The sequence below is a fragment of the Strix aluco genome, chromosome 8, assembly GCF_031877795.1.
Source record: "Strix aluco isolate bStrAlu1 chromosome 8, bStrAlu1.hap1, whole genome shotgun sequence".
Lineage (NCBI taxonomy): Eukaryota > Metazoa > Chordata > Aves > Strigiformes > Strigidae > Strix > Strix aluco.
In genome coordinates this window covers 2,537,507-2,563,102 of record NC_133938.1, presented here as the reverse complement: position 1 = coordinate 2,563,102, position 25,596 = coordinate 2,537,507, and the positions used below count along the sequence as shown (strand labels likewise).

General features: G+C 45.0%; 1 protein-coding gene across 4 annotated transcripts in view; it reads left to right on the top strand.

The window, feature by feature from the left end:
• DNAJC6 (DnaJ heat shock protein family (Hsp40) member C6) overlaps positions 1–25,596 on the top strand; it is a 52,710-nt gene that overhangs the window by 7,488 nt on the left and 19,626 nt on the right. The window contains exons 1-6 of one of the 4 annotated variants that reach the window (XM_074831809.1): positions 1,511–1,529; positions 4,744–4,882; positions 19,240–19,390; positions 20,293–20,342; positions 20,449–20,597; positions 24,618–24,740. In XM_074831809.1, the coding sequence (XP_074687910.1) occupies positions 4,870–4,882; positions 19,240–19,390; positions 20,293–20,342; positions 20,449–20,597; positions 24,618–24,740 (486 nt within the window). In that variant the 5' untranslated portion in view covers positions 1,511–1,529; positions 4,744–4,869. Of the gene's footprint in view, positions 1–1,510; positions 1,530–4,683; positions 4,883–14,912; positions 15,634–19,239; positions 19,391–20,292; positions 20,343–20,448; positions 20,598–24,617; positions 24,741–25,596 lie in introns of those variants that run through there. The other 3 variants (XM_074831808.1, XM_074831806.1, XM_074831807.1) reach the window with 3 other exon arrangements.

Below are 25,596 nucleotides of genomic sequence, written 5' to 3'. Positions count from 1 at the left end.
AACAGAAACATGTAGAGATGCTTTTGCTTTCCTGCCAGGAGAGTGCTGCAGGCACTAGGGTTAGAGCTGGCCCCTGTGGAGGTTGCTCTTCCCTCCTGGTGGGGCTGAGCTGTTGTGAGCCTGTGGCTCAGTGTGGTGGCTGAGGAAGAGTTTGGGTTTGCTTTGGGTTTTTATCAGGATGTGGAGCTTCTGGGCGTAAATGTGGTTCTGAGATGGATGCAGTTGTCAGTGCTGTTGGTTCTACACCCCATTAGTTTTTAGGGCAGGAAAGATGCCTGTACCACACCAAATTTTCAAAGACTAACTAGATTAAGTGTCAAAATCCTGTAACTTTGTACTGATGGAGACTTCAGTTTTCTCAAGAGCATTTGGTCAGTCATGGTCTTTGAATCCTTTCTAATGCTTTGGAGTAAGAATTTGGGTTTTGGCTCCTTTTGGTCAAAAGGAAACTTAAACTGGATCTCTTTTGCTTTTTAGCAATGTATGCAGCAATGGCTGTGCTGTAGGTCTGGGTACTAAACACATACAAAAAGGTGGTGGCTGTTATTTTTTCAGACCATCAAAAGTTCATCAAACTACTTTGATTTAAGCCTCCTTCTGCTGGCAGGATGGCTCATAGCAGATCAAATCCTTGATAACGTAGCAATGTGTGATGGGGGGTTGCTAGAAGTTCTCCAAAATGTAGCTGTGGCTGAATGCTATGGGTACTCCTTCTAACATTTCAAGGAAGGTAAGCAGAGTTAAAGGGCTTGCACTTTTTTTTTTTTTTGGAAGCCCATTTTATAGGGTACTTTTTATAGTAATGTTGAAGGTAGCCTAAATTCAGGATTTTGTGCATTAAGGTTATTTGGTGAGGGTTTGAGTGCTTTGAAGAAGGAAAAGGCAAAAATATTAATTCTCTAGAGTATGTTTTGATGGCCTTGTGTCCCACTGCAAGGAGCATGTAAGCATGAGGAAACAGTCAAGAGGAAAGAAATTACTGTAGCTTGGGCTGCAGAGAGAAGGAGCTGCCCTGTGCAGCAGTATGAAAATAGAAATATGAAATCTGCTTGAGCAAATCTTATTTTTCTTAACAACACATTTATTTTTTTTTTCAGGCAGTAATAGCAGTCCACATCATATAGCAGAGCCGGTACTTCCCATATACTTATCCATGTACATACATCTGGGTTTGGACTTCTTGCAGAAACACTTTGTGCAGGGAGAGTTCATTGTTCAAATTTGGAAAAAGATGTTTAGTTTATTGAGTTTTAAAGGTGTTGCTCCAGATACTAAATGAATTTTCAAGCTATATTTATAGTTGCTCCAACACTCCACAGTTTGAATGCGTTCATGAAGAATTAAGAGTATAATATTTCACTTTAACTGTTCATCTAGTTGGAGGAGAGGTGGAAAAAATGAAATTGCACCTCAGTATCGTTGGTGCTTGATTACAGCTACGAGAAGAGACTTTACCCAGGAGAGGCTGCAACCCAGACAGAGAAAAGCAGACAGAGTTAGAGGTTGGCAAATCAATTCACCTTTCCAAGGTCAGTAACGGAGAGAGAGTTTGTATCTCTTGAACAACATATAACCCTTCTTTGCATGTCGTTAACGTCTCCCTCAGCCCTAATGGCACCCGCCAGCCTTACCATTCAAACAGAATACATCTATATTCTGTAGTATCATCAGCCACTGCTCAATAAATCTGTAAGGATGTTAATGAATTCTTCTAAGTAGCTGATTCCCTAGCTCTTCTTTCTTTACTCTCATTTTTGAATGTGCAGTTTAACATGTTATTAACTTTGGGGTTTTTTTTTCTATATAGCATTCTTTATACTGTAGACCTCCACAAAAAGAGAAACCATCTGGGCCTTCATTAGCCCAACTTAAGGGAAGAACTGGGGAGAGGGGAATATTACTTTATGCGTTTTCTTCAGCTAAACTTCCCATAGGGCTGGAAAATGCACAGATAAGTGCAGCTTCAGCGGAATCCCACACAACGTGCTTCCCTAATCCCATCTCTTTGCATTTGTAGCAATGGTAATTACAAGCAGGGATGGGACTTTGAAGTCTGTTTCCTCCTCCCTCCTCTGCCCTGAGATCCCCTGGAGAGGCTGCTTTGTCCCTGCTTGGTGCTTGTGCCGATACTTTGCAGAACCCTCTTTCTCCAGGCTGGAGCTTCAGGCTGTGGTGGTGATTCCCGTTTGGGAAACATTGGAGGGAAAGCAAGCTATGATCCCCCAAACTTTGGGACAAACGTGGAAAGAAATTAATTAATAATGGGTTCAACAAGGAGAAGCAATTTGTTTTTTTCTTTCTAAGTATGACTGTACTCTGCCTCTGCAGACGTGACGGTGGCATCAACATTGGGTAAGAAATGTTGAGCCAAAGACATGCTGTGAGGCTCCAGTGGGCAGTGACAACGAGACTGTGGCTGGGGAAGTATAAATTCAGGAGCTGCTGTGGTACTTGGAGAAGGAAGAGCTGTAAATCCTGCTGGAGTGAACCTCTCCTCCTGCTTGTACCCTTTTCCCATGAGAACCTTTTCAGTTGGGCTTTCCTTTTGCTGCCTGATGCAGATAGACCCTTGCTGCTCACCAGTGAGATGATTTATGGATTTAGGATATGAAGTTTTGTCTAAGCTGAGGTTCTAGAGTTGATGGATAAAGGCAGCAGAGCAGGCTAGAGACCACAGGTGATGCTTTAAGATGGGGGATAGGTTATGTAGGGTATTGTGTTGTGTCAGGTTGCCCAGCTCATTCCCTCTAACAGGCTGCAGTTGCCTCCAGTGCAAGCGTGCTTGAGTATTCATGGCAGCATTATGTAGCCTTAATGTGCCCCCTCCACTTGAAAGCCTGGATTCTCGTGTTTGGACTGTTATCTGAGCAAGAAAAATAAATGAAAATCCACCTTGTCCCCCCCAGATTTCCCATTTTTCTTGCAGAGCACAGGAATTGTTGTACCCTACGTGGACTAGGAGAGACTAACAGATGTGATTCCTAGTAAAAATACCTGCAATTTTATTTTTTCTTTATTAAGTCACTGCATATGGGTGCCAAGAGGGAGGGGGACCCCTTCCTATTGGTGAGCATCACAATCTGTGTATTGCTCCATACAGGCCAATGTATTAAGAGCCCAGTAATGAGGGGTTAGAAAAAAACCCACAATTCTAACCTTGAGTTCAAGCTGTCACTGCTGCTAACTGCGAACCATTTACGTCAGGTTAGTTCATTTTAGTTTGCTGCTTGTAAATCTGCTTGGATTTTTCTGAGAAAATTCCGGGTCACAGATGTACGTTGTCTGCACTGTAATATAAAATTGCAGGAGTTATATAAACAACAGCACATGACAAGGTATGGCTGTACCAGATGCCCACTGCCTGGGAGTGTTAAGCAGGAAAATGTAAGACAAGTGTCAGTAATATTTCAAGTTATGGTTATTGCTACAGAAGTGCTTATTGATGTTATTGCTTTAGAAGCAAACCCACACTATTTTTCTAAGCAGAGTACTTTCTGTCCTTTCTGTAAGAGATTGAAGGCGTACTGGTGTCTGGATGCTATGGCTTCCTTTTGCCTTTGTTCTTCCTTAAATTAAACAGAACTCCATTCAGAAGAGTTTTAATAGTGGTCATTTCCTTTGGAGCATCCCCCAGTTCCTCTGCTCTGTGTAAAATGAGATTATGATCTACTAGCCGCAAGACGTGTCGAGCAAGGTATGGCTCATCAGTTGTTCAAGGACACACATTGTGTTGGTCTAAAGGCTGTTTACAGGCGAACAGCTAAAAATAGATTGGTGAGACCTACCAACAAAAAATGGCTTGGCAAGAGGTGGTAGCACTTCTTCAGCTGGGTGCCACCAGTTTGAAGCCAGCAGTTGCCGGGGCTGGGGCTCAGGATGCCGACGCATCCCACGTCACCCGCTGCGATACTGTGGTTCGGGATTCCCTCTGGTTACTTGCCCACAGACAGCTGCAGCGTTACGCTGAGCCAGAGATGTTCTTTTGGTTTTTTGGAGGCTCAGTGCAGAACTGCTGGGCATCCCTCCTCCTTTAGACTGCAGAATTGGCCGTGGCAGCCCATGACTCGATGACCTTGGCCCCTTCCCAAGGAATGCACCTTTTGCTGGTGAGATGGAAAGATCTTAACGTCGATCGCTATTTCCAGAACCTCTTCACGCCAGCTGTACAGCTGAACCCTCCGAGTTGAAGGACTTTGTTTGGGGGAGGGATGTGTTTGCCAGAATAATAACCCCGGAGAAGGAAATGGTGTAGATCCAGCACTTTTTGCTAATGAATCGCTCGCAGCAGCTGACAGCAGGGGGGTGCCCAAACCGCTGCGACCGCTTCAGCTCCGCGGCCACCGCAGCATTTCCAACACTTCCCCACCTAATTCCTTCGAAGACATTTCTACCGGGGAGGGGAGGGCCTCAAATCCCACAAACACGGGCGTTTGGGCTGCGGCCTCCGCGATTGCTTCCGGGCCCCGGAGGGGCGGGAGGGGGCGGCACCGACTACGCGGAGGATGGATGGATGATGATGGGGAGCGGGGGGGTGGCCACCCCGTCCCGTCCCGCCCTTCCCCTCCCCTCGGGGCGGCCGAAGCACTTGTCTTCCCCTCCTTGCCCGCGGCGTCAGAGGAGGGATTTTTTTTTTTTTTTTTTTCCTTTCCTTCTTTCCCCCCCCCCCCCCCGTCCGGCTCGCCCATGAGCCTTCTCGGGAGCTACCGGAAAAAGCCGGGTGGTGACGGCTATGAATCTTTACAGCTGGTGGACAGCAGCGCTGACGGCGGCGGGGACAAGCCCGGGGCCAGCGCGGTGGGGGCGAGCGGCCGGAGCCCGGCGCGGCAGCACCAGCAGCCGCCGCAGCCCCGCGCCGAGGGCGGCAGCACCATGGACAGCTCAGGTACGGGCGGGGGGGCTCTGCCCCGCGGGGGGGGCTCTGGCCCGCGGGGGGGTGCGTGGCCATGGGGAGGCTTTGGAACCGCGGACAATAGCGGCCCTTTGTCCGAGGAAGGGAGTGGGGGGATGAGGGAAATCCCAGGCGAGGCTGGGGGAAGCGCCGCAGGAGTCGGCGGCTCCTAAATCCTCGCTGTTGGCTCCTGTTTTCAGCCCCCCCCGGGAGGGAAAGGTGGCTCTCAAGCTAAAATGGATGGGGTGTTTGGGGAGCTTTCCCCGACTGACTTCCTCCCCGGAATCACTGTTACTTCTTTTTCCTCCCGCCCTCCTCTAAAAAAGCACTCATCAAACTGAGTTGGATTAATTCTGGTAGACGATGTGCTGCATGCACCATTTTTTTTTTTTTTTTTTAATCAGGGAGTAGGGGACCAGATGGTCTTTATGACTGGTAATGGGATAGAGAGCTCTTCACCTCTAAATCACAGGTCCAAATTTGCCTGGATAACCAGTAATCAGAAGTACTCATCTGATGGCTTTTAAGTGATCTCTCGAAACAAACAGGCTCTGGTTCTGGTTGGTCAGATGTGCCCATCGCAGTGAACATCTCCAGCCTTTGCAGAGAACTTCTAAAGATCAAACTTGTCCAGGGAAATATCCTGTTTAGTTGAGGGGGACCAAATGCGATGTCTGTTCATTGTAACAGGGGGATCTTGCAGCAATACCTACACTGGTCCATGAAAGAAAGGGGTGGGCCAGAGACAGCAAGCACTTAAAATACATTACCTTTGTTTTAATGTGGTAACCTTGTCTTGAGGGGAAAAAAATCCTTAATGACCTACATCTGGACCTGGGTGGGAAGAAAAACCCCTAATGACCTATGTCTGGACTTGGGTGGGGAGAGTCTTGCCTTGATTTTTTCTCATGTTTTCCCTGATGTAATAAGAGTCATGTTTTCCTCTTTCCCTTTGCCATTTGAATTTGCTTTCAAGAGTTCTTTCTGGGGTTGGCTTTGTTTTTTAACTTTTTTTTTTTTTTACTCCTGGACTTTAGAAATATATTTGAATTTGCTGCTACGATAGCTCTGCTACAGTTGCTTGTAATCATAGTATGTGTCAGTAGATTCTTACTCACAGTAGGCTTCCGTGTTACACTTATTTGGATCCTTACGTCGGCATCTGCTGAAATGGTTAGATATTGCAGTCAGTTTAATATCTATCATTAAAGCAATTATCTGAATTAGTTTCCTAGAACTTTAAGAACCAAAAGCATTAGTGTTGTGGAAGGCAGCATGCCCCTCCAGCCAGGTGTGGGAGCGTGCTGCGGCTCTTGTCAAGTCATGGCTTTTGTCTAGCGTCAGCTCAGTGCGTTATTTGAGTGTTGCTGTTGCAATCATTCTGTTTCTTCAAGCCATTCCCCTCCCTGCCGAGCCAGGAGAAAAAAACTGCTCACAGATAGCTAGACAATACCTTCATTTACAGGTTTTGTGCGATATTCAGCCATTTCGACAACTCAGCTACTCTGAAGACAACGCAGAGCATTAGTTGTATTAATGCCCTCTATCAGCTTCTAGGATGTTCTCCCCTTAAATACATGGGCTTGCTCAAGGGCTGCCTCTGGGATTTGGAACCTAATGGTTAAGAGATCTGTGGTAACCAGAGTTTGCTTCCTTTAGTTCACTTTGCTGCTCTCCCTGCCTAAATTTTACAGGCTCTATAAACAATGACACACATGACACTTAAGCAGCAACAAACCTCAGGCCTTAATATGGCCCTTGAATTGAATTTAGAGGATTTTTTTTTAAATACCTTTTCTATTTAATAAGGGCTTTTTGGTGGGTGTTTCTAAATCTTCACATGAAATGAAAAAAAGCTGTATTGAGTGTAATGCTCTGTTCTAAACCTGAAGTCCATACTTGTACCTGCCTTGTTCATTTGAACACTTTATGCTGATAAATGCCTAATTTTTATCAGCTTATTGTAAAGACATTTTTCTTTGACAAGTATGAAATTATAAAATTAGCTTAAAGAACCATATCCACCCCTCAGGTGTGCTTGTGATTTCTAGTGATTCAGTAATTGATGCTGCTCATGAATTGTGGGACATGATTTATCTTTAATGCAGTGTGAAGATGGATGGTTGGGGGGGGGAGGGAATTAGGGAGCAGTGTCAGAGAAAGACAGGCAAGTAAGGTGGCTGGGGTTTTGGCTTATTAGGAGCAAGGAAAAAACCACCACCCGCCTTCTGTGTTTTGGTTTTTTAAATAGAGAATATATTCATACTGTGAATACTTGAGACTCCTCCCACTAATGATGCCAAAGTCTAAATTCCCAGGATGGGCAGTGGTAGAGCATATTTTAGTTGGGAAAAGAGACCCAAATTTCTCAGGAAGGAAAAGGGTGAGATAAATTGGGCGTGCAAGGGAGGTGTGCTGCAGGGTTTTGGCGGGGCAGGGGAGCCTCTCTTCTGGGTAATTAGGTGGCAGACCCTGAAGGTGAAATCCTTGAGGTGCCCTGCCCAAATCAGAGCTCGTTATGTACTTCCCATGTGCCTGACCTTCATTACATTTCAGTTTTTCTTTTTTTTTTCTGGTTTTAAATAATGGTTTCATGTGTGGTGGAACAGCTGCTGCCTGAGTTATCAAAATGGCTGTTTGCAGTTGCGGAGTGAAACAGAGCTGAGGTACAACTCTGTGTCACCAGGCAATGTGGGACACTCGGTGCAGCGCCTCGGTTTGTCTGTCTGGCAGGGTTAATTGCTGCGCTTGAGCCGAACACCTCCGGGTGCAGAGAAAGAGCACCTTCGATGAAGTTAAACAGTTAGAGAATCAAACCTTCCTCTTCTCATCTCTCCCCACATATCTTAATATGTACCAGGGCAGTGAACTTTGGGCATAGAAAAATGGCCTTTGCTCTCTGGAAGACATGTGTAGGTTAATACTAAGCAATTATAGAAGGTAGATGGGTGAGGGTTTGTGCTGAAGGCAAAGTGCTGGCAATTCTGGGGCAAATTGCTGTTGGTTTAGCTAGTGTGGCTGTATTTGCTATTGCTGTGATGGCACTGACTTGCATGAGTTGAGAAAGAGGGCCCCTCATGGGTTTTTCTATAATTTTTTAAAAACTAATTCAAAGTATTAGATCTCAAAGTATCATCTCTTAATGTGGGCTTGCAATCTCATAAACACTTAGCAATGAAAAAATAATCAGTGGTTACAGCTTTGCTGTAACTTCTGAGTACTTATGGTTATTGGCTTAGTATTTTTTTGGACTGGTATTGTTTAATGTCAAAAGAAAAAAAGAAAAAAAAGCCAGGAACCAAGAGCACGGTGTGTGTGGGCAGGAGTTGCTGTTGGAAGGCAGGATCTGATCGTGGCTGGAAAGGGAGCTGGTACAGAGGGGCTCCTGCAGGGGCCCTTTGACCCTCCCGTGTCTCTGTGCCAGCATGCTGGAGGTGCAAGCACTGGGGTGGAGTGTCTGGCCAGGCTGTGTCCAGTAGCTGAGCCTGGGAAAATAAGATTTTCAAAGTCTCTGGGACTGGTAAGTGCTTCTTGGTTCAGGTCATTAAAAATTCTTCTGCCACCGTTACTCATGCCACGCGGAGGAGAGCTGACGTGAGTTGTTTAACTCAAGTAATACAATTTAAGCTGCTCAAAGTACAGCCTGGGGTACCTGTGTGCTCACAGGCAGCATAAACAGAAACTCCTGCCCACAGTGATCTTGAGCACCTTCCTGTTAGGCTTAGGTTTAGCTCAAAGGAGCCAAGAGCAGAAACTTATTTCGGGTAGGGCAGCCCTATCAGTCACTGCTGGTATCTGATGATGGTTGTGTGGTGACCTTGTCTTTGGTTGCTTTAAACTTTGCCAGACTTAAACTGGTCAGAATGAAATATTGGTCAGTGTGTGGTTTAAATCTCAGATTTAAATCTGACAGTATGGCCTGTTCGTACAAGGTTATGCTTAAATTCTGCAGTGCCTCAGGTGGGCATTAAAGCCCTGTGCAACTCCAGCACATGCCCTTAACTGCTGAATGTTCAGCTCCTGATGTAATGTATTAAACAGCTCCTATAGAATATGCTAGATGCCACATAGTAAAGTGATCAGAGTGCATATCTCTGAAGGGACATATATGTTACTGTCAGTTCGTCCAGAAAGTGTGCTGGACTTGGGTTGGGAGTTTGAGGATGGAGGGAAGGGGAGACAACAGGAGACTTGAGCTGAAGCTGGCAGGACACAAAACATTGCGAGTTCAAAAAACAAAATTCCAAGCAGAGCATCTGTGCAGTCTCCTTTTGTCTCTTTATTTTTGTCTCTGAAAGTGCTCATGAGAAGCAGGCAGTGAAGAAGCAATTTATTTAGGTTTTTGCTGTGGCATTCAATAATGCTTTCTTAGCAGCTGGCTGAGCATTGAAAGAAGAAGAGGTTCTAGGAAAGAAAAGTAACAAAGATACATGTTGCAAAAGGAGAAAACTCTTTTCTATGCTCTTCTGTGGTGTTTATAAACCAGCTCATCTACAAAATAGCTTTCAAACACTCAGGGGATAGGCTTGCTTGTGCTATGTCCTTTTCTTTTGCAGTTACTCTGCCTGAGGAAGCATTTTAAAGAAATTACAAGTGTTGAAGTTGAGATTTCTTGAACTGTTTTACACTTGCAAACATAATCTCTTGTACTCTGGTGATTCCTTTTCACTGAGTCAGAAGAGAGACATCTCCATGTCACTGGCACTGGGACAAAGACTGTCGCTGACAATGTTGTCTTGTTTTCTCTTCTAGCTGCATTTTCAAACGGGGAGGTTCGGTTTAATAACTCTTTTGTTTGGTTGGTGTTTTTTGGACACTTGAATGATTTGGTGTTGGCAGTAGTGCTTTTCTTTTTTTGTTGTTTTGACAGGGAGGAGAGGCAGAGAGAATGTCAATCAACTTTAAAGACCAATTTCATGGTTTGTGCTAGTAGTTCAGTATTCCGGCCTCACATGCATTTTGTTCACTGTGGTATGAGCTTCATAAGCGAAAATATATAACAAATGAAACAAATTTGGCACATTACTGGGGGGTGATTCTGCCTCCCCCCCCCCCCCCATCACTGTTCCTCTAAAAAAGGAAGCAAAACCCCCTCTTTGTGGAAATCCCCCATATTGCTTAGTTGATGGTGCAAGTAGCATTCTCTAGTTACTATTTCTCAACCTAAAGCAGAAATATCTTAATTCTTCAAATTTCCATGAAGTTTACATTAAGGCAGTCTCAAATGAACCTTCAAATATAAAGCCTTGGGCTCATACAATAATAATTCTAGCATTTTATCATAGACAAGAGCTAAAGAGAAGTTCTTGAGCTTTACCCTACAGTGTGCTACGTGCTGCCAGCGGCTCAGAGTGCTTCCCAGGGGAGGTCAGGGACCCTGTTCCAGCCCACACACAGGAAACTGAGGCACAGAAAGGGATCCTGACTTCTTGTGGGAGCTTTTCCCGAGGTTGGAGCAGTACTCGAGGAGGGAGGCAGCGCTGCCTGCCTGGATGTACGCTGCCCAACAGCAGCAGAAATGCACAGAAATCTCCCCGTGCTGTGCCAACGATTCCTTAAGGTGTGAACCCAAATCTGTTCCTTTTCAAAGCATTGAGCTTCTTGGTTCATCCTATCTCCTCTCCTTCCTCCCAACGTCTATAGTATGTGAGCCCCTTGTAAGCTTATAATGGCTTTATTTTCCCAGCCTAACTTCCTCTGAAAAGGATACTGATAGCTTTTGGGAGTGTGAATAACCTGGGGTGACCCTTCTGTTAGAGGTAAAGCTGCCAAGAAGTTCTTGGGCACATAGTAATGCAACTTTGGGTCTTGAGGCACTTTCTACCTATTCCAGGCAAAAGGTCTGGATAGGTGCAGTGCCAGGTAACTGCTGGCAAGTTGCAGTAAAAAGAACCTGAAGAAACAAACAAACAAAACCCCAAACAACAACAAAAATCCCCCAGCTACTCCCCCACTTGAATAAATTATTGAAGATGTCTTAATGCTCGGGATGTCTGCACCACAAGCTGGGTCTGTGCTGAGCCCTCCGTGCACTGAACTGGTCCTTAGGATGGAAGGGGCAGAGAGCGACTGGGGAGCAGTGGCTTTGGCAGCTGCCTGCGCTGCCTGTCCCTGCCTCCTGAAAGCTGGAAACTCTTTCTGTGCTTACCTCCTGTACCCAATCCTCTCCCAACTTCGCCTAGTATTGCTTATGCAGTTGCAGTTTGTATTACTGCCTCTGTCTGTGTTTTATGCTAATTGCCTGCTTAGGAAAGAAATATTCTGGCTTTACCCCCGTGTTGGAGCTGGCTGGGTTCTGGGAGAGACTTGCCTCTGGTGAATCCATCTTTCCCCTCCTGCTCAAGAACCCACTGAGTTTTGTCTTGAGCAGTCTCGTCGTTAATACGCTTATTGCAAAATAGCCAAACTGTGTGGTTTTGGGGGTGAGGGATAATACTGGTTTATAATCTCATGTGATTTGTGAGCTGATGAGCCCTTATCGTGCATTAGGCTCCCTGGCTCGTAGTGCACCTCCCTCTGCTTCCCTGTGCCCTTAAAGAGTCCAAACATCCTTATAGCCTGATCTCAAACTTCCCTTTGGCCACGCTGAACTCATTCCCATGGGCTTTAACCTCTTTTCTTGGGGATTACACTTGCTAAAGTGTCCTACTGCTTGCACCCCTCTGCTATGTGTTTTAAAGCATCAGGATGAGTGAAACCTGGGTTTGGGGGTCTCGGTGATGGTGTTATCAAACGGTAGGAGCCTGTTCTGCTGCTGTTGTCCTGCAGTTCTACTCTGCACGTGTTTTTCTGTTTATTTTTACAGAATAACACTTTAAGATATCTGTGCTCTGCCTTGTAGGGAATCTAACTCTACCAGGAATCTGGGACAGTGGTGGAGGAGGGGACAGATGAGACTGGTAGCAAGAAAAAAAAAAGGAAAAAAAAAAATCAGTCTGCAGGGTCTGTGTGAGTCTGAGGAACTTCCCAAGTAATTTCTGCAGGTAGAAGCACTCTCCTTTCCTGAGAATGCCCCTTTATCACTGTTTTAGCTGCCTCTGTTGCTGCTGATTTCTCCTCAGCCCCTTTGCAAACCACCACTCGGTGCCTGTTAAAAAGCTGATGTAATTATGACACTTGGGCTACGTGTGATCTAAGAGAGGATGTAAGTGCGTATAATAGCATAGATGTTTTAGAGTCTTTACTTAAATGTGATAAAGCTCAGCTGTCCAGAAGAGAGCTGGAAGGAATGGTTAGGGAGGATTGGGCTTCAGGGCGCTCAGATTGTGCTCTTAAAACATCGTTGACAAATAAACAACTTGGTTCTAAATGCTGTCGATTATCACTGGCTGCAAAGGAGCCACCCTGCCCCCCGGTTTTCATTCCGAAATACCTGCCACCCTCCCCCTTGAAAGAGGAGTTTAAACTCTTCCAGCGACATCCACAAATTGATTTGCAATCCCCTGAAGAACGAAGTGTTGCGCATGGAAGATAAATTTGTGACATAAAATAATAAATTGGTGTGAGGTTTGGCAGGAGCTGGTGATGCTGGGGGTACCCAGTGACGTGGGGACTCTGCTCTGCCTGGGTCGGTTTGGCTGCCTGTCTGTTTTTTGCACACACATACCCCTCCATACCTCATGTACCTATATGAGGATGCTCTAATAATGTTGTGGCAGGAGTGCCTGCGCCAGGGCTGCTGCTCCTCCTCCCCTCTGCGTGGGCTCTCGTGCAATGCCAAGGTGAGGCCCGCAAATACGATGATGGGGCCACAGCAGCCTGGCTTAATGCTGGTGTGAAATCACGTCCCGCATCTCACAGGCTTTGCTGGCAGAGCTGCGTGTGGGAGGAACGTGAGCTGCGGCTGCTCCTCCGCTGGCTGGCGGGGCTGCTGGGGGGGGCAGAAGCACAAATAGTATCATTTTTTGCTGAGTGTTCCTTAAAAACAATTCGGGCTTTGTTGCCGAAGCCACAACAACAGCGGCTCAACTTCTTTCAGTTCGGGGACCTTTTAAAAAGGCCCTTTCTGCCAAGGCACAGAGCAGCCTCCACCACTCCCTTGCTCCCCTTTCACGCCATGCCCTGGTAATAGTCGGGGGGGGAAGATAAGCAAACAACCCCCCTGCCCCAGAAATACTTTGTGGGGAGTGAGAAGGCTGCAGCGAGTGGCTAAAAACTTCCAGAAATGTGGAATTTGGGACATACACATAGCAGCTAACAAGGTTTTTCTCATCACAGTGTCAGGCTCTCATGGTACCATAGAAAGAGAATACAGAGGAGCATTTAGTACTCCCAAACTAACCTCTTTTTAGGGAGGGTGGGAGATGAAGGCTTTAATGCTTTTCCACAGAAGAACCATAGTGAGGAACGGGGAAGGTTTAGCTCTTTGCTCAGTCCATCTCTAAAGAAAGCATGGGCAGTAGCTCTCTGAGCAAAACCAAAATAATTTGACATTGAAGATACTGTTACATATAGTCTGGGCAGACTGAGGTAAACCTGCTTCCTTTCTTATGGTTTCATGTCTGCTTTTTGTCTGCCCTTTACAGGCAAAAAGGGTCTGTTTACTCCTCCTATGTAACCTATGAAACGCAGTACTACACTGCCAATCTTCAATTTCTAGATGTCTTGCTTTCACCTCCCCACTTTCAAGCTAAGTATTGCTTCATCAGCATAAATATTCAAGCTGACATGGTCTTAAATGCCTTTTAAATGTCGGCTCATTTCCCTCTTAATTCTCTGGAGAGCTGGAATTCATGCCCTGTGGTTTGCAGGGTTTGTGGGTTGCCTGGGGGGGCTGGTGCTCAGGGACCCCCCATGCAGACAAGGACCACAATGTGCAGATCTTGCAGGAAAAGCTTCCAAATCGGGAATTTCTTGCTTGTCCCAGGCAGTGAGCATCTCCATCCGGTGGTGGTGGTGTGGTCCCCTCTGCTGCTGGCTCCTCTGTGGCCCGGTGAAGCCTCTGGTCGCAGATGGTGGTGGCTGATGTGCCCATCCCACAGGGCCACACCCGCTTCATTCACCCGTTTCAGGCCCCAAACCCCAGCTTTTATAACAAGACTGGGCTAAATGTCTTTGCTTTTGGCACTAGGCACAAACACTACTTGTGGGACCGCAGCAAGAGGCGTTGAGGCGACGTGGTCCTTCGTGGGGGTACAGGAGAAGGGAGGTATTTCCCTTCTGGATGCAGTGCTGTTTCTTCCTCTGTCTGTGTGCAGATGAGTTCCCTAGTTTGGCTAATATACGCACTGATGATTTTGCTCTGCTAAAGGAGGACATATGACAGTGGGTCTCTCTTGACAGCATCAATGAGTATTAGTCTCTCCTTTAGCTCCCAACACCCCAAAGCTGTCCTGCTAAAGCACTTCACGTCTCTCTCACGGGTGCAACGCCTGTGCCTTTGGCGAGAAGGTCATGGTGGGACAGCAGGCAGAGGAGCCGTGCTCAGCCGTTCCTGGACAGGAGTGCATCCTTCTGAACTTCCCTGGTATCGCAGCCTTCTCCTCCGAAGCTGCGTGCTCGCTGCGGTGGGATGTGTCTGTAGGGACGCAGCGTTTGCTGTGCTGTCTCGGCAATGTCTCTGCCTTGGGAGAAGTTCTCCTCCTGCACTGTGCATCCTTCTCCTGGTACTCTGTAAAATTAGCTAGCGAGCAAGGAGAGAGCTTAAGCGCTTTAATTAAGACTTCTATGCTCTCCAGCTCCCATGCTGTACAGTGCAAGGCTGGTGCTGTTAGCAGAGGCTCCTGTCCAGAGAAATCACAGAATCACAGAATCATTCAGGTTGGAAAAGACCCTTGGGATCATCGAGTCCAACCACCAGCCCTACTCTACAAAGTTCTCCCCTACACCTCATCCCCCAACATCTCATCCAAACGACCTTTAAACACACCCAGGGATGGTGACTCCACCCCCTCCCTGGGCAGCCTATTCCACTGTCTGACCACTCTTTCTGTGAAAAATTTTTTCCTAAATGTCCAGTCTAAAGCTCCCCTGTTGCAGTTTAATCCCACCCTTTGGCTGCTGATGAGAAAAGGCTGCGGTAGGAACGCTACTACAGGATGTATTTTAGTTTTATAAGGGGCTGTAGTAGGTTGTTGCTTTATTTTGTGGCTGCTGGAGGTTTATTCTGAAGGCAGAATAGTCTCTTCTCGGAGTAGGCGTTAACTCGGAGCAAGTCTCTTCAGCCAGAACAAATACAAACTTCAACTTGTCAACCAAAGGGATGAAGTTATCTCTGTTCCACACTGCTCCATTGCCTTGAGGAGATCATTGTGGCCATCATCTAGCAGAGCTATTCAAGAAGAGCCATCCCATGCATCTTGGGCACGCTTTGCAGGGCACGCGCAATGGTAAAACTGCTGCATTAAAAGTTCCTTTATCACGGAATAAAAAGGCTGCCGTGAGCAAGCGATCCCTCTGAAACCGGTGCTACAAGTACAGGTCAGAAGCGTGTCTCTGAAGTGCACTAAGCCTTTCGGGGAATATCCAATAATTGGGTTAACAAAGAGTTCTTGCTGTGTAAGGAACAGGATGCTTCTGATACACATTGAGACTAATTCTCCACAATGAGACTTCTAGACAGCAGCTCCAACCCATGGTCAACGTTACCTGAACTGCTCTGTGATAACGTGCTGAAAACTGGGATCACAGCTCCTGCTGGCAGGCAGGCTCCTGTGTTGCTCACTCACAGCAAACTATTTCTGTGCAGACAAGCTTGCGACTCCTGTTTCTGCTGTAGCAGAAGATGCTTTTGGAGCTTGTGTGGGGTCTGTGAGTGTTAATTTTGGCTTTGGCTGCAGCATAAGCAGATGTGCGCACAGGATGCGGTTCCTGGTGGGATGGAGGGAGGGAAGGGGGTGTCGTGTGCCTTGGGCACTTCATTATAGTACAAAATGGGCCTTTTGCCTTTGTGTTAAGGGAGAGAACTGTTTCTCGCTCCTGAATTAACCACCCGATTCTGGTAGGAAGGTCTTCCTGAGAAGGGAAATGCCATTATGCTACTGACTCAATATCCTGACCAAGTTCATGGTGATCACCTTATCTGCACAGTGAAACCTGACCCTCCTTCCTGCCAGGCTCCGAGATGGAGCAAGGACGGACTCATCCCTTCAGACTCAGCAAGTGTTCTTGGTCCTTCTTCTACCACGGAATAGGGCACTGTCCTCTGCATGTTGGCCAGTGGGCTTGAGGGAAAACTCAGCTGCTCTTTTCTCAGGACTTAGATGTTCAAGAAAAGAAAACCTATGGAGACAGCTGTCTCTGAGCGTGGGTCAGGGACATGAAGTGCAGTGGTAGGTGATGCCCAGTGAGGTGACCGATGTCCACAGGAGACACGTGGGACATGTGGGGCTCAGCCCTCCCTGTCCTGGTGCCCCTTTCTAGTGGCTGTTGCATGGGGTCCAGGGAACAGCAACCATCTTCTGCACCAGCTCTGAAGGTCTCCATTTACCAGAAGGACTTTGCACAGAAATATTTTATTCAGCAAAAAATGCAGGGGCAGGCTACCTTTTTTTAATCAATTTTTTTTTGACTGTTCTTGTGGGTTTCTGTGTATATTGTCAGGCTTGTGTGTTAATGCATTAACCCTTTCTGCTCCTTTATATATCTTTATGCTTTGTCGGAGACGCTGCCTAGCAGAGGAGCCTTTGAATGTATTAATTTTGTTCTTCTATGAACAGTCTGTGGAGGAGACTAGTATCATTCCTAGTAATGGAGAAAGACTGTCTTTGACAGCGCTGAGGATGTGGCCCTCATCCAGTGACTAAAAGATACCCGAGCAAATTACTGCACCTGGTATAGTACTAAGAGCTGCTACATCGTAAGCTTCCTCAGCAGTTTCACAGTAGCCAAGTAATACTTGCCTCATGTTAAATCTTAAATACTAGTTTTGTGCTCTTGGTTAAGTAGTACCAGCTTGCATTTCTTCATTAGCCATCTTTTCTGTCTCTCCGTTTTAGTGTACGTAGTAAACTTGGAATTAATTACTGCTGCTTCTTTTAGAAATATAGTGAAATTCTCATTATCTCTCTGTTTCTCTTCCTCTCTCTCCTTTTTTTTCCCCTTAGGGTTGATTTCTAAAGATTCTAGGATTTCCATACTCTTTGGAGCCTTTCTGTTGCTCTTCTACAGTATTTCCAACCGTAAAAATTTGTCCAGTACCATTGGTCCTCTGATCCCTTTGCGCCCCTTTCCCTGTTCCAAGTTACCACCTTTCTGCTTTCCTTTCTTTTAGAAGTTGACCTGCAGAACTGGAAGTATCTTTTGAGCTTTACCTCCTCCTTCCACCCCTGGCTCTTCTAGCATAGAGTAATCCAAAAGCAAAGTTTTTGAAGAGAGATCAAACACTGATTCCATACTTGGAAGCCAATGAGCTACTTTGATTTTTTTTTTTCTTTCTCTTTTTTTTGATCATACTCAAAGTAGATACTTGCAAGTATCTACTTTGGTTTGGCAAAAGAACAATTCCTGTGCCTTGAGAAGGCATCTTCTGTTCTGAAGCTGGCAGAGTGCGGAGGAGAAGAGATGGCCTCTTATTTTACTGGTCTAGCACATGGATCACGTTCATGTGGATCATGACCACGTCAGAGTGCATTAAGAACCCTCTGTGCATAGGGGAATAAATAACATCACTTTACCAATAGAGTCTCCAGTTTAAAGATATATGTTGTATTTACTGATAGCTCACTCCAGGTTTGAAAGAGTGAATGCCATTTAAATGGGTTTAGTAATCTACAGAGGAAATCAGTAGGGGCTTTTTTAGATGTAGGTTTTTTTCATGTTTCTTAATAGTCTGAATGCCTCTAGAATATTTCTTCTGGTAATGATGATTATGTGAGCAATATTTGAGTTGCATATATCTAACAGCACTCACTTTCATGCTATGGAGCCAGAGAAGTGATAGCTGGAAGGTCTCTTTGTAAAATATATAACGAGCACTGGCAATGCCACCAGTCTGCCTTAACTATGATAAATCTTCCCCATTTCTGGGTGCCGGGGTATTTAATAATGACCAGCATGTTCATTTTACAAAGCAGCTGTCCCATGGCTCTACAGTGGGACAAATGTTCTCAGACTTTCCATGTGCTCTGGAAAAGGCAACTCTTAGTGGATGCCACCTCGATTACAAGACTACCTGAGAGTGTGGCGTGTGTTTACATAGGTTGCTTGTTGCTTAATCTGCTGTGCTAGAGGATCTAGGTCTTCTGACTAATTTGACATAACAAGGTAACAAATGTATAATTGAAGTAATATAGTTAAAGTTTGCTAAGATCAAAATAGTTGAGGCCTAGTGAACAGAAAGCAATTTTTCAGTAGTCAAGAGCTTAATCTGTAGTTAATAAGCAGTTAAAATATCATTTTACTAGGTTTGTGTCTAACAATTCTGCAGTAAAACAAAACCACATTTACTCAAGTCTACATCCAATTTATCATACTTCTGCTTTTCTGAGAATTATGCTATTAACACAGCACTGCTATAATAAGGAAGGCTGCAACCAATTGGGTTTTGGTTAAGACAGTGGAATAGTTATTCTATTATAACTGCCAAATGCAAACACTTGAGGTGTAAAGCCGTATCACAGCCCATCAAAATAACACTTTAAATCGCTCTTGCTTTATGTTAGTCTCCTATTGACTGTGTAGATTTGTGCCATTTCAAGCTGTGAGGAAAAGCCTACCAAGGAGGTCAGCCCCACTCTGCTTTAGCCTTAGCAATGTGCTGAGTCCTCTACTAAGGCTGCAAACATTCGAATATCCAAAAAAGTTCTCATTCTCAGCTGGAAAGTTTAATTCTGGCTTTTTTTCGCCAAAACCCAAACTTTTACCTTCTTCCCCTCAAGCAACTCTAACTTGACTCTTAAGTGACATAAAATCACTCTGGCTTCTTCTATATCCATAGAAATGGATAGTTGTAATATAATCTTCAGTCACCTAGCTGCAAACCAGCAGCCGTGACAGGCTGAAGAGCTGCTATATATCCTAGTGCCTTTTTCTTACCCCTGCGGAGGTGACTATTGATTTGGTTTTGGTTATGATCAGCAAATTAGCTGCATGCTGTAGAGCTGGTCTTGCTTTGGGTTGGGTTGAGAGGTGAGGGAGCTCGTCTGGTGGTTGTCCATACTGTACTGATACTACACAGTCAACCTGCACACAACGTTGAGTGTCGGTGACGGTTTCTGAGACCAGCTGGCAGGAATGTGCCATCTCTCATCTCTGGAAAATCATGACTTCAATAAGTAAAATGATTTTTGCCCTACGCTTGACATGCAGCAGCACAGGTGAATGCGTTCGGTCTGAATGGAGCAGTGGGTTTGGTGGCTCTCTGGATTTGTTCCAAATAAGTGATGTTGGCTTTGGTTTTGTTGTACTTGAAGGTGCCTCATCACCAGACATGGAGTCCAGCTATGGGGGAGGCTTGCTAGATATGGTGAAAGGAGGAGCAGGGAGACTCTTCAGCAATTTGAAGGATAACCTGAAGGATACCCTGAAAGATACATCTTCAAAGGTCATGCAGTCTGTTGCCAGGTACAGTACAGCTGAAGCTGCCTAACGCAGGTAAAATCATTAGCTGCTAAGTGCCAGTCTGAGCTGCCGTCTTAATTAGCACAGCACAACTTCCAGCTAACCTAATGAAGGAAGGAGATGAAAATCACAAGTGACTTCTTTGATTCTGTCTCATAATTGGTATTTGGCCCCAAGGAACCAAAGTAAAAAATCTAAACTTCATAGTGAGTGAGCATCAACATCCTGAAATCTGGAAAAGGCCCCTCAACTGAAAGTGGAGCACTTGGTCTCCAATTCCTTCACTGACCCCTGTGGGGTCCTTCTACTCAGTCACCACTAAAATATTTTGTCACTGAAAACTGGCTTGTGTTGCCTGCCTTCCCTTTGCTGTGCAAGGAGACTCTTCTTGCGGATGTATCTCTTCCCTTCCCTATGGCCACCTTTTGAGTAGAAGAAAAAGCTGAGGTGACTTTGCTTTGGTTACCTCTGCTGGTGGTGTCCCCTGTGCTTGGCACTCTCCCTGCCTCTGAGCGATATGGGGCTGGGATAAATTAAGGAAACTTAATGCATGCAAGATCTCAGAGGCTTTGAGGGATCTGCAAAGTGGCAAACTACTAGAGATTTCTCCTGAAAACTGGCACTGAAAATTAATGACAAAAGGGAAAAGGGACCTTTTTTTGCAAGCTTCTGCATCCAGTTAATTGCATATGTAGAAGGGAAGGCTGGGTCGCTGTCTGCAGGAAGCTATTTGTGCCCTTTTCTTAAGGCTTAACGATAAAGTACAAAGAATCAGTTTTAAGATAATTTTTTCCTTGTGTCAAAAGCAGATCTTTGCAGGAAAACACTCCTCTCCTAGTTCCTGTAATGGGCTGTCTTCTGTAAACATGTGCATAATGTCTGTCTCCTACTTTATCTCCTTTTAGTTACACCAAGGGAGAGCTAGATATTTCATACATTACCTCAAGAATCATAGGTAAGTACTGCTTATCAGATAAATAAAACTTTTAGTATCCCAGGGTTCAGAAGTCCATAAACACATTACGGTGCGTGCTCAGCCTGGCTTCTTCTTACATTTCTAGTGATGTCTTTTCCGGCTGAAGGCGTTGAGCTGGGATTCAGGAACCACATTGAAGACGTACGGACGTTTTTGGATTCCAGACATCCCGACCACTACACCGTCTTCAACTTGTCCCCCAAGTATTATCGTAGTGCCAAGTTTCACAACCGGGTGAGTGTCTTCCAAGGGGTTAACAAGAGCAGGGGGCAAAATTTCTTGGGAAAAGGGATACCAGGTTCTGTTTCTGTCTATCCCGGGCATGGCAAAATATAAGAAGATCAAAAAGGAATTATAGGTGTTTCTAAGTTGCTGTGGTCATTTTTGGCTTTTAGCTGAGGCCTGGGGCCATGGGGATTAAAGAGCTGGAAAGTTCAGGGCATAATTCTTGTGTTAGGAGCCTGTGAGAGTAAGTGGCATTGCACCAAGTTGAGCCTGTGCTGCTCTTGGCTCCTACATAGCTGTCAGAAGCTGCTGCAGAGATGTGAGGAGTAAAACGAAAGCGCTTTGAAAGAAATTACCAAGAAAAGAAGGTAGATTATTTTAATGTTGAACAACCCTTCAGCTGTGCTTTATTCAAGCAGGAGACCTTAACAAAGCACAGGACTGGAAAACAAATGCAAGGGGCACTTTGGCTCTTCCACTAGCGTATGACTTTAGAAACCCACCTCCACTCTCTGCCCCAGTTTCCTTCTCTAAAACCAGAACAGCATACGGGAGCGTTGCAAGGCTCTGGTTCATTAATGGCTTTTAGAGGAAATCTCTATGAAATACTGCTGTTGAAATGCAAGATTAGATCTAATCTTTCAGAAAACTCCCTGTCCTTTCCCTCTCCCACAAGGGAGTGATGATTTTTTTATTTTTAATTTCTTATTTTTTGTTGCCTTCAACAAAAAAGGCAACAGCAGTTGCCAGGCGTAGCTCTCGGCCAGGGTAAGCAAATCTCATGCCATGTAAGCCTCATTCCAGTTTGAGGTATAGCTGAAGCTATCTTCAGCAATTGCTCTGATCGCCAGAAAACGGTCACTCACACTTGAAGCAAATTTCTCAGTGGCAATCAGTAACCAGCCATGTCTTCAAAGATGAGTAAATGAACGCAAAGGACTAATGAAAAGATATCAAGGGCTCTGAATCTTCATTCTTGCTTGGTTGTGGTGCATCACTCTTGCTATTGGTGGGAGGAGAAAGATCTGCTTTTGAAAGTTCAGCATTACACGTCTGTTGGTGTATTGCTTGACCTGGCCATAACTCCTCCACCCCTCTGCTTTATCTCCTACCCTATCCAACACCTTAATAGAGGACTTTGTATGTTGTTCTTGAAGCATGAGTAGGTGCTTTGTAAGTTATTGCCTTGACACACAGAGGAAGAAAATGATGCATCTTCTAATAAAATATTGTACTTTGAGGTTATGGGCTAGGAAATACTGACTCCAAGTTCCTTTGCAGGAAAATGAAATGTGTACAACACAATACATGAGATCAGATGAAACATGAAATGATTATAAATATCAGGTTGAACTTCATATATATTGGAAAAAAAAACCCCTAATTGGCTATCAAGGAGGTGAAATCCCATTAAAGGTATTTTCTGGATGAGGATGCCAGATGAGCTGAAGTTCTGAGCTGCACACTTATTCGTTGAAGTGAAAGGCTTTTTAATTCCTATCTTCTTTAAAACTTTTTGTTCCTAAGATCAAAGTAGGTCACTTTGCCACGTACCAGCACAGGAGGAAGATGATAGTTAATGTCCTGCTGGGCCTTTTCCTGCCCTGACATGGCCATGTGGGACACAAAGCCCCAGGTGTCTGGTCTATTGAGGAGAAGAGGGGACTATGAACACTAAAACCTGCTGCTCAAACCTGGCTGTGCTCTGTTCTCCTCCCTGCCTGCCACCCCGGCAGGAGAGGAGAGCTCACGGCTGCTCGAGGAAGTGTGAGCAGTTTGAAAACACGTAACTCAAATATAGCCTTAAACAATAAAACCAAACTTCAGAGTCCCTGGTGGGTCACATTCTTGGCTGTTGCTGCCCTACTGCTGAAGTAAAACAAGCGCTGGCTGCTTATTTCCAAAGCTCTAGAAGAATTCCTGTTACTTTTCTGTAAAATTGTCTTTCATGAGTGGTGCTGAGGTTATGTTTGAAATAAATGCCACGCTACATAGCGCGTATTTAATCTCCTAATTGCAAACCAGCAGGCAGATGTGTAATTATAGGCAAAGTAAATATATAATTATGGACTGTTGGAAAATGTGTATTATTTACTTGATAAGTGGTAATGGCTTTTCCAGATGCTTGACAGTGTGTTGTCATGAGGTCTGGTCAGAAGATTGTCCCTGAAAGGGTCTCTGGTCATATTAATTGTAACAGCCACTTGGAATCTGAATCGTGTTTTAGTGATCTAACTGCAAGTGGATCTTGTGCCTCCAGAAGACTGCTGAAAAAGTATTTGGGGTTGGGAGAAGACTTTTGCCTGATATAAAATAATTTATAATATAAAATAATACACGTCATTTCTGGCATCAGTACTCTGGCTCTGTTAAAGAATTGAATAAATGTTTATGATCACTCTGTAATTCAGATTTTACAGTGGTCCCACAGCTGCAGCAGTGCATATGCTGCCAGGTCCGTGGAACAGAAAGCTAATGCTGGCTGTTCCTGCACTGGGGGTCACCGCCTAGTGAACCTTTGGGTGTTTTTGTGCCCGCGTGGCCCTTCCTGAAAATGCACAGAAAAGGAATAGGCAAGGGAAAATCAAATGTATGCAACAGAAGGAATGAAATAAACTGCAGGTCTCAAAATGGGAGAAAATAGGGGATGAGGATAACGCTGTAGAGAGGATAACTAGGGAAGGGTCATTCACTGCCTTCCAAAGCTTGTGTGTGGATTGACTTATTGGGTAGCTTCTACAACGCAACCCTGCACTTGCTCACCAAGTGCACAGCTGAATTTCAGGTTATTGTGGAGACCAAAAACTTTCATGAGTCCCAAAAGCAATTAGACAAATGTCTAATTAGACTAGATTGGACAAAAATCTCCCAACTGTTCAGCAGAGGTCTGGCAGCTGAGGAAGGCTGGCAGCGGGTCGGCTGTGCTGGGTTAGGCAGAGCCGCCCGCTCACTCTGTCCCTGTATCCTCTGGGTGTCACTGGAGCCGTTGTTTGAGACAAAACACATCTTGGTAGTTCTCTGGTTTGAGTCAGGATTCCTGTTTCTGCTCCAAGATGTTGTGCAGGTCCATGTAAGAGAGAACCTTAAATACAAGTTTTATGAAACCTGGAGCACTTCCTTCCTCTGAGAGATGAAACGGTCAGGTATGGAAATCATATGGCTATTTGAGAACATCTGGACAAACCATCTCCTTCCTGCCCCTGGTTCTCATTAAGCAGGATCCAAATGTCAGCAGAGAGAAAGAACCAATTCTTTGTCTGAGGACAAGCCTCGTGACACTTCTCCTTTAAATTTCTTCTAGCCAGAAATGCCTTTAAAAAAGATATTTCAATTAAAACCAGATGAAACGGAGATGTCTGTAGAAGGCTATTTGATGTGCTGTTTGAGACTGCAAGGACTGTTCTTGAGATAAGTGTTATGACTTAGAACTAGTGCATCGATGAATAGTAACTAGACATACTTTAGAATTTGTGGTTTTTCAGTTCTAAGAAGTCATTCATTTTTCTGGCTCATATCTTAGCTATACTTATTCAGATATATATTTTTTTAACAGAAGTTTCCCTTTCATCAGTCTAGTATCTGTCAAATAGGGCTTGAAAATCCTATGACACAAAATGACTGCGAACAACAGATGCTCAGTATCCTTTGAAAATCAGAGCCATGGTCTTTAGGGGCAAGTTGAACAAAGGCTTTAGACATAGCAGAAATCAGTGTGCTGCTGGAAGACTGGAGTGTTATGAAAGGCCACTCAGGATAATCTGACTTGAAATGTAAATTTTAAAAATGTATAGTCAGTGACAATACATCAATATTATGTTACTTAACTGAGAATCCTTTTTTGTTGGTCTCCTCATAATTCATGAAAGTCATGGAGCAGAATTATGCATAAGAAGAGATGGAGTAGGTTTCAAGCACATAAGTCTAGGTTGTAAAAGAGAAGTACGTTTCTTGGCAGAAAGCATTTGTAAAAGCCTGCCTTTCTCAATGCTTTTATGAAGCTGGCTTTTGTTCATGGTGCAATTCCCGTAGGTATCTGAATGTAGCTGGCCAGTACGACAAGCACCCAGCCTGCACAACCTCTATGCCGTCTGTAAGAACATGCACAACTGGCTACAGCAGAACCCCAAAAACGTGTGTGTCATCCACTGCATGGTAAGTACACCAGAAAGTAACCAAATTTTTAGACTTGTGAGTCATAAGTCATAGCGCACATTGCGTGTCTGGACTCTGTGTATGAGGATGGTGACAATTTCTAAAAGAAATGTAACAAAACAGACCCCCATGGAAAGGGACATCATCTTCCATGTGCAGCTGCATAGCTAAGCTGGAAGATGTAACGCTGAACAGGAAGCAGGAATGCAAAGCAAGAGGGATCACAGTCATCCTAGCCGTGAACTACTAGAGGTGACGAGTAGCAAAAAGGTTTGAACTTCACCCAAGAACCAACTGTAAGAGTTGTCAGCCTGCTGTGGCTTTGCATTTTAGTGTAAGTAGTCGCAGTACAAATTGCAGCCTCTAGACTGAAGGTTACTGATGAAAGTTGAGGAGAAACCACATAGTTGGGAATTTTGTCAAACTGTGAAACTGAGATTGTTAAAGTCTCTTGCAGTCGCTACTTGTCAGGCCTGGCTGAAGAAGTCCAGTTGCCTTCTGCTCCTCTTTGTGCACCACAGATGAAATGGTTGCTAAATCCCCCGTAAGGGTTATATTCAGTACTGGGCAATGTGTAGATGGGATGCACGAGAGTGGTGTGATTCTGTATGACTAACTTGTAATTTACCCCATACAACCTTTAATATTGACGGTGATGCCCAAAAGGAGAGTTCTGTTTTGCTTCTGGAGCCTAAATTAAATCCGTGAGGCTGTCAGCCCTGATCAGCATAAACTGGAAGGAACAGAGGAAATGACTGATCCCAAACCTTACGTACGAGTCTGGCATTTCTGCCTTGTGTAGCACAGCCAGCAGCTACGGGATACAAATTCCATTCAAACAGAGACAAAGATGCAC